Raw genomic sequence first — 9,506 nt, forward strand, 5'->3', positions numbered from 1 at the left:
CAAAAAACAGAGATTCTCAAAACTTCAAACAAATTTTATTTTCTACAATTTGTGTTACTACACCTCATTATCTCATTCTAATTGCTAAATATCATATAGTTATATAAGAATCTACAATGACCGGTCAAACTGCCAAATACTGAGAATGAGAGGCAGCGAGAAGAGCTGCCCCGACTCCTGAACCATCATTAGAGTGTACAAGCTTTATATGCCCAGATGCATTATCTCCCACAAGTTCATGTAATGTGTTCTCCATGCACTTACTGTATTTGGTGTAATGCTCATACAAGCCACCATCCATCGCTATCACTGTTTTTTGCGTGTCACCATTTTTAGCAGTATCTCTCCCGGTTTTTCTCAAAATACCCAAAATCCCAGCCGCAGCAAGACGAGCCCCTCGTGTTGCAATTATATTGCAAAGCTCGACTATGAGCATTCGTGTCTTCATGGACGTGTTAGATATCTGCAGCCATAGTGATTGCCTTATAAATTTTTGTTTGACTTTTATAAAATAATTACGAAACCTATATTATTTTAACAATGATCCTAGTATATTTGCTAGTTTGAAAGACATACCTCTAGAATATCTTTTAACTTGTTTCCGACCACTCTGAGATCCTCGGATGTGTCATGATGCATTGCTGACATCTCGGGCGTCCTGCGAATTTCATAATAAAAAAGTATAAAAATCTGCTTCCTATGAATATAATTAAGTGGTTTAACATACAAGAATAATATTAATACCTCAACACAAATGGAATTTTCAGTTTCGGGGGGTCTGTGTTGCCGAAAAGGGCAGCCTTATCCGCCATTCTGCACAAAACTCTACGAAGAATTTCTCCCAAGTACATCCCCGAAATCATTTTTTTCAAATATCTGCCAATATTACATGTTAACAACAATATATATGTATCATACTATCATGATTGTATATGTAGATGTATCAACAAGAGCATAAACAGGAATTAACAATCACCTGTTCACCAGGGTTTAAACTTTCGGTATCCAATGCATTATCGTACTCGTTCAACGGAAGATGTGATGACTTGAAGTTACCCCATTCCATGTTTATGACCTACACAACAAATTATTATGTTATATAATAAATTAATATTGATACTAGTAATGTAGTATGGTAAGTTGGCAAGTAGTAACAGTCAACACCAACAGTTGGGCTTACCATCTCTCCTGACTTAGGTGTCGGACCGTCCCATTTTGGTATAGCGTGGGCTCGTTCCACATAAGCCGCATTTGACCCAGTACCCAAAATAACAGCAATGGCAACGTCGTTGTTGACGTTGTCATATCTACCACCGGCTAATGTTCCAACCGTATCATTGACCTGTATCCAACATGTCACATTATTATATTTATAATAGTACAAGATTACAAAACTATATAGAAACATAATACATAGTTATAATGTAATAAAAATATAAAAATTAACCAAATGAAATGTTTACCAGAGCCGAAACACGCATATTAATTCTTTTTCTTTTCATTGCCTTTGTCAATTCCTTAACTACATCCTGACCAACCTAATATAACAAGAACATTATTAGTCACTTTCAGCTAAATTTCTTAAAAGTTGAAACTAATATAATGTATGCTTGATGCAAATAACATTAAGGATAAATAGCAAAATAAAGTAAATACCGCGTCATCAATAGAGAATCCTTTAGTCCAGTGCATGAGAGTCCCGGAAGCAATTGATAATTGCATTACAGGGAATGAAAAGGTGAAGCCTAACTCCCTTTGTCGGCCCGGAGGCAGATGAAACTTTTGGTCATTTTCGTTAGCAACAAATTTTGCAAGTTCTGTTGCAATATAGTCGAAAAGTGCCTGAAAGATATACGTCGAATTGGGTTATGTTTTATCTCAAACGCGTAAATGATGAAATAAAAAGATGTTAAAATGGTGGTTTACTTGTGATGTTCCAACCATCAAGTGTGGAGGAATTGCAGCCTCAACAAACTCTTGAGACTTGATACCCGACTTCCCTGCTAATTGCACTCGCAACACTCGAAAGTTTGTTCCGCCAAGATCCAATGCGTAATACACGCCTTCCTCGTCACTATAGTAAGTAATAACACTTAGCTCATTTATATTTTAAATATGTCTATTTCATATGATGTAATGAACATAACTTTGAACTAGATAGACAAGTAGACAGAATTGTTGGGCTGTAATGGGCCAAAAGCCTTGGTCAAGGCCTCAAGGGCTTATGTTTTCAACTTTTCCCTAAGTACTAGATTTTAAAGTTTGTAAATTATTTGATTTTCAATGTAAATTACATGAAATATTTGGATATGTTTCCGTCACATGTTATTTAAGATATAGAAGTTCAATATTTTTTAAGCATAAATTTGGATCTTAGTTTTTGGCCCAACAGTATCAACTAAACATATATCATTCCAAAATTGGCCACACAAAATTCTTACAATCATCTATTTTTCGGCCCAGCCAGACCTTAAGGTTGTTTACTATGGAGGGGTAAGGCCTCTCACAGTGCACATCACCGTTACGTCATTGCCACGTAGATTTATTGCTCTTTTTTATAACGTCCCACATATACACATGTATGTGTGTGTGTGAGAGAGAGAGAGAGAAAAGTTAGATGGCCCCACATCCATCACCACATTACCCTTCTTTCGCCCATAATCAAAACAAACAAGCAAAAATAATCAACTAAACGAAAAAAAACTAGACCATCCCTAATTTTAAACAATCGATTATCAACATTCAAATATAAGAACAAATAAATTAGTTACCGGGTAGGAAGATTATCAACATGGCTAACAAGCATCTTGAGTAATTTGCTACCACCTTCACATGCAAGTCCTGCACGCATCTCCACCATCATGTCATCGGCAATCTATTTCTACTTATCGTTCGACGTAGCACACTTCTCTTCAAATTCCTTATAAATTTCGGCCACTTTAAGCCATCGCATCAACGCCATTTTCCCCATCACAATCGACTGAAAAACGACTTGAACTTAGAACTTAGAACAAAAGAATAATAACAATAGTGATTGATTGTTTGATTTGAAGATTGAAGAAGAGAAAGTGTGAGGTTATATATAAAAAGGTGGTGGCGGTGTAATATTAATATATTTGAACTTGTCAACTGTTTCCTTATTACTTCTTACCGGATCACGTTTACAAGTGGATTCAAACTCTTAATTACTTCTACTTGTACTACAAGATAGCTGTTTTATAACTATATAATTACAAGGTTTTTGAAAAAATAATGGGAGAAGTTATTAAATAAATGGATTGTAAGTATTTGATAAATTAATTTCAAATTTTAAATGGTCAAAGACGGTTGTAAATTTTCAAGATAATATGGATATAATAAAATTAGTAGTTATATTCTGTTTTCGTAAAATTATAAAAATACTAAGGTGATTTTATTTCTTTCACCAAAAGTCAACAAAAATATTAAACTTATGCGAAATCAATATATATAAAATGGCAATTTTGATCAAGATATATATTGGGTTAGGTTATCAAGGGCCGAAACAGTAGCCCAATAAAGTTTACTGGATTTATGTAGGCAGCTTAAACTTAGATTCTTGAGGTCCAAAAAGAGTTTATCAATCCTCATTGTTTGACTTAGACCATGCGTAGTGGCCTAGTTATGGCAGACGTTTTGGCCCATAATATCGGGAAACACTTCCCCCAAGTCGTTATGGGGTTTCTTTTTTTGAGCGTTTTGTGTATAACGCTGGTGGAATACACAAAAATAAAAAAATAATAATAAAATAACAAAGTTATGACTTTATGAGGGCGTTATGACTACACCCTATTTTTATAAAAAAACCATAACTCTGACTGGGCGTCACGTGACACATAATGCCTGGGTAAGGTTTTATGACTACGCATGGTCTTCGAACTTTGAAACTTCAAATAAATAATGCGCTTTTCAAAAAAACAATAAAAAAAACAAAAAACGCATAGCCCAAAATTTGTCTTTTGAATTCTTTTGACAAATAAATGACTAAATATACACGTTTAGTACATAATTTAAAGATTTAAAGACAGGGAATTACTATAAACACTTGAATATTTTGGTTTAATTATAATATATAACACGGTTAACCAAAAAAAAAGAAGAAAAAAGCTTTCTACAACCAACAAAACTACTTTCATACTAGCGTATTGTACGAATTTTGTGTTTATTTATTCAAAATTGATTTTTTATGAAGTGGTATATACAAATATAACTTTGAAATGCATGTTTCTATCCGTATATTGAAGGTACAGTATTTAAAAAGATATAGGTTAAACTTAAACCATGTCAATGCCACACGGAGAGTTTTTTCCGTTTGTATGCTTAGTTGTAGAAGTCCCTTCTAATGATTAAATATTTATAAATTTTATAAATAAATTAATTAACTTATTGGTTGTTAAGCAACTGGCCAGGTCAACACAAGGGTACACGCCGTTGCCTCAAAACCACATGATGCTTTTCTTTTTCTTAAAACGCTCATATGCGTAGTAGTGTTTGGGCGTTTTTGACGCAAAAAACTTAAGTTATGAAACCTCGATAAATGACACACTTAGCTCTTACACGGTGTTCCCGAGTTTCATTTAAGAAAAAAAAAAGAAGGAAAATTTGAAAGAAGTGTTCCCAAGTTTCATTTAAAGAAAGAAAAAGAGAGGAGGGAAGAGAAAATGATGAGTAAAATAAAAGAATTTGTATCTTTACAAATTGGAAAGATTAGGAAGGAATAAGTTGAAGCAAAAGAGGAGAAACCAAAAGAAAATATAAGAAGAGAAAATTTTATTTTCCTTGCCTTACTTTTTTTAAATGAACTCGGGAACACAGCGTTAAGGTTAAGCTTATTAGTGATATTAAAATCAAACTTATTTTTAAAAACTTTAATTCTACCATTTTTAAAAACTTGGTAAAAAAACATGCCTTTAAAAACTCTCAAGTAAAAAAGGTACCATTTTATTTTTCAAAAAAGAACTTTTTCAAAAAATAAAATAATATTTAATAATATTAAAAAAGCAATTGATCAGAATCTGGACCATTAATATTTTATTAAGATCTGTAGATAGAGGACCACATCCAAAAATAGACGGATGAGATGCTATGTATCAAAGACGGGTCCATGATACAGTATCCTCCCGGGTTTGATGAAATTAAACTCTCAGTTTTTAACTCTTTTTACCCTTTTCGGAAATCAAAACTCACCCGCAGCCTTCTTTTTCAGTAATAATTTCATTTCATATTCATTTATGAGAGATTTACTTTACTGCCAAAATATCGATTAAAATCTTTTTCAATTATTCAGTCGCGCCGTAGTTGAATCACTGTCATCAGCCAAGTACCATATCTTTTATTGATATACCGTATACGTTAAATTCGTTCCATTTTAAGAGTTATCAAATTATCATGCTTGTGGACTCTAGTGGTGAACACATTTAATATAAGTTTGTTCAAATTATTATGGCTTATTGGCTTGTAACTTCAACTTCAAAAAGTGGTCTTTAAGGTGGTGTCTAGTTGTGGTGAATAATATTGGTGTCATTTAGAGTTTGTCGTCTTAAAAAGGAAAAAGTCGGGTAAAAAACGAGTTGTTCATATATAATTTTATACCTTGTAGAATTACTTTACAACACTGATTTTTAGTAATCGGCTTTGTAAACCTACTTTTACAATATGATTTTTAGTAATACTCAAGTCTCATACATGACTCTCAGTCGGTGTCTGGTCAAGGCTACAACATGACTGGTGAAAACAATATCAGAATATTGTGTACGAGTTGAGTTTAAACTCAAATTTTATTTAGCTAGGCAAGGAGATTTTGAGTCAAGCCAACGAGCCTGAGTTGATATTAACTCGGCTTAACTCGCTCGTTTAAAATCTATGTTTACAAAATAACCCTAACTAAATTCTATTTATCATCTAATGTAACATTTTCTTAGTTCTAGTGAAAGTTTTGATAAATAATAAGAAAATAAAATGATATCATGTATAATTCCACTCATTGCAAAGCTGTATATTAGTTCTTGGAAGCTAGGATGTGAAGGTGTTATACCTTAGCTTTAACCCAGTGGATTGATTGGTTGCTCCCACTGAGTCTCCAGACTCGAAAAGTATCTTTTAAAATATATATAAAATAGTATAGAGTTTAAGAATAACAAATATAAAATCGGAAATACAAATACACATAGGTAATAGTTAAACCGATGACCATACAAGATAACTAATAATGCAAGATGTAAACTACCATTTACGTACAATGATACATGATGTACTGTAGCTATCGATAAAAAGCAAATAAACATGAACCAGAAGCACTAACCCATGTCCAGTATTAGTAACTTATATACACCCCTAGAAAGGTATATAGTCCAACCAGCGGCAAAACTGTATTGTTGAGTTTTTTATTGTTTAGAAAAGAAAAGATAAGAAATTTTTTTTAAAAGAAAAGATAAGAAAAATTTTCTTTTTTATTTTTAAATTTTATTTAAAAGAAAATAAAGAGAATGAAAAGAAAAGTTATATTTTTTCCTTCAAAACTTTCTAGCTAAATATGGTTGAAGGAAAGTTTATAGCCCATTATAATATTACTAAATTGCCCCATCTTAATTATCGTTTTCATGTTACTACGAGGAAATAATTGTAAAGTTACTATTTTCTTTTCTTTCAATCTAACTCAAGAATGCAATTAACACTTTTTTTTTCTATTCATTTATTTACTCGAGAATATTTTTTAAGTATATAATTTCTTTTCAAGTCTTCCCCCTATCCAATCTTATCATTTTTTCCCTTGTAATTGAAACCCGAGAATGCAGTGTAAGAGAAGACTCGATCTGAAGTAACAAACTCCATGTAAAGCAATATTTGGCCCCTAAGGCAAATCTATATCCCTCCAAAAAGTCCATAACCCTGATATCACATTTCCACGAACTCATATCCTCAATCATGTCCCCTATTCAAGTCCATCAAATCATGTATAATTCGTTCAACCCATTTTCGTTTGGGTTTACATCTGCTTCTCCTCACCCCCACACTAATAGTTCCAAAGTTTTTTGATATATAGAATTTAGTTACACGCTATACTGAGTTTTGTTATAACTAATTTGTGTACATAGTGAACTTTTCTCCTCTCCTCACCAATGGTCCCAATGTTTTTTTTTGATATATATATATATATTTAGTTACATGCTATATTAAATTTTGTTAGAACAAATTTGTTTACAGAGTGAACTTTCTTTTATAGACTTTTCACATTAAAAGATATAATTACGTTTATTATTATTGCTATTTATATGTTGTTGTATTAATAATAATATTAATTATAATTATTATATTATTCAAATTTTTTTCTTCTTGTTTCTCATGAAGTGGGTAGAAGCAAATAAGTGCTTTTTTGAAATGTAGGAAGGTGTGTGTGTGATCAAATGAGTGTTTCCTTTCTTGATATGACAATTGCCTGCTATCAATCAGACTTTGAACCTAAATTATTTGGATTTTTATGCTTCTTACTTCAACAACAGCAATGATTGGGTCAAATTAGAAATCAATAATTTTGGATAACTGGTAAATCATATACTCACATCATATATAGAGAAAAAGTCTATATTCCTTTATTTAAGTTTCTTAAAAGACAAACACTAGTACACTACAATAAGTACGTGAAATTTTGGCAGTGTATTAGGCTGAGGGGCGTGGGGGGCTTTAATGGGGGCTTTAATGAGGGCTCCAACCAATAATATTATGACGTGTGGCAGAGAGAGAAACTGGATAAGGGGGGTGTTGGAGCCCCCGTTGGAGCCCATGGCCCTGGTGTGAGGGGCTTTAATGGGGTATAATTATATAGAAAAAATTTTTTTTTTTAATTAAATAAGAGCCCAACGGCTCTTTGTATAAAACCAAGAACACTTTACTCTCTCTTCTCCCGCTAACAGGCTCACGCCTGCATGTTTTTTCGCGCTAGCGCCCCGTTTGCGCCCCCGCTAGCGCCCCGGTGGTGTGGTGTTAGCGCCTGGGGGCGCGAGCGGAGGGGCTCTAGCGCCCCCGTTGAAGCCCCACACCCCTCAGCCTTAACATCCTTGGGCAATGCATAGGAGTAAGAAAACCTGTAATTTTGTGGTTGTGGGTATTTGAGGGTAGAAATGAAGTGTCAGTGCAGAATTGACCGAGAAATAGATAATTCCTAGAGTGTCCCTTCTCCCTGAGTAGTCTCGTACACGATTCAGGGTGTTAGGGGCGCCACTCAGCTAGTTGCTTGGTTTCATTAGGTACTTCCTCCAAAAGCGGCCCTATTAAATTGGCAAACCAATTCGATTTAGAAATTTGGGTATTTCTACCTGAACATAATGAAATAGTGTTGTGTGTGTGAAAAGAATTCGATCAGATAGTTTGGGTATATTTGTAACACACACAACTCTACAAATTTGGGTTCGTTTAGGTAAATTCGAACATTACTGGTTGGATAACCTAGGTGGCATCCGGCATGTTTGGTTTCAACGGGTTACACCTTTAATACCCTTAAATTAAGGACATAGTATTGATGTAGTTATGTACCACTTGGGCAGGGGCATATCTTTTGGTTGGTACAGTATAATATAGTACTGTGATAATTGTTAATGATAAAAGCTGGAAATATAGATAGATAGATGTATACATTACAAGAAACTATTTACTATAAAAGTGGTTTTCGATTGCGTATTTTATGGCTTCTTTGACTGCAGTTGCGATGTGTATTGTTTGTTGATTATTTTCAGTGTAATTATTGTACTTTTTTTGTATCAATGCCTTCCTATTGGACTCAGTCAGGATTCTGACCAGTGGGAAGCTATATTTTCATTTGTGAGTTTTTCTTTTTCTTTTGTCTTTATTTCATCATCAAATTTCTAAATAGTGCAATTTAGGTATTTATTCTCATGTTCACATTTTTCCTTTGAAACTTGTAAATTTTTTAGATTTATAAGGTTTATTGGATTTTTAAAAATCCATATTCATTTGATCACCAATGGCGGTCCAAAATTTAAAAAAATTGCCCCTGATAAAAAGGACTTAACAAGGTTATATTTTTTTCGAATTTCAAACTAATGTTTTCGGGCTTTTGACAAAGGATTATACAAGTCGAATGAGGTAAAATTAGTTCGAAAGATGCTCCAAAACGACGCAACAATACTTCAATTCGAGAGTTTGAATTTACAATTAACAAAAATCAAGCCGTTTAAATCACCATTTCGAGCTAAGTTTTATATCAATCGACTCGTATCATCGTTTCGATCAAAAGTCCTAAAACATTGGTTTGAAATTATGAAAAAAGTATAACTCCGTTAAGTTATTTTTAAAAGGGACCATTGGGTGCCAATTTGTTTTTAATTTGAGACCGTTGTTAAACGTGTCCAACACCAAACCAGATTGAAGGCTCGTAGAATCTTGTTGAATAATTAATATAATAATTAGTTTATTATTATAAGATAAATTAGTCTTATTTTATTTAATCCTATTTGTTTTGGATTCAAGTTCTG

At 33.2% G+C, this 9,506-nt stretch overlaps 1 protein-coding gene across 1 annotated transcript; it reads right to left on the minus strand.

Annotated features, from left to right (window-relative positions):
• Positions 1-1,090: 1,090 nt before the first annotated feature.
• Positions 1,091-2,962, minus strand: LOC143586870 (hexokinase-1-like). The gene is made up of 6 exons (XM_077068327.1): positions 2,939-2,962; positions 2,772-2,875; positions 1,927-2,074; positions 1,657-1,842; positions 1,464-1,538; positions 1,091-1,342 (listed from the first exon to the last, which is right to left on the minus strand). Exons 1-6 carry the CDS (start codon positions 2,960-2,962, stop codon positions 1,091-1,093), a joined length of 789 nt encoding a protein of 262 aa, XP_076924442.1.
• Between the last annotated feature and the right edge of the window lie 6,544 nt (positions 2,963-9,506).

This window comes from Bidens hawaiensis, unplaced genomic scaffold (genome assembly GCF_021521415.1).
Source record: "Bidens hawaiensis isolate Kalapana, Puna unplaced genomic scaffold, B.hawaiensis_p1.1 tig00001575_1, whole genome shotgun sequence".
Taxonomy (NCBI): Eukaryota; Viridiplantae; Streptophyta; class Magnoliopsida; order Asterales; family Asteraceae; genus Bidens; species Bidens hawaiensis.

Bases quoted from the DNA above. Each gene is read 5' to 3' on its own strand.
- LOC143586870 (XM_077068327.1), bottom strand. From the start codon at position 2,962: ATGGCGTTGATGCGATGGCTTAAA. The intron at 1,843-1,926 runs GTAAACCACCAT...TATATCTTTCAG, and splicing joins TGATGGTTGGAACATCACAA to GCACTTTTCGACTATATTGC. The intron at 1,343-1,463 runs GTAAACATTTCA...TGTTGGATACAG, and splicing joins ATATGCGTGTTTCGGCTCTG to GTCAATGATACGGTTGGAAC.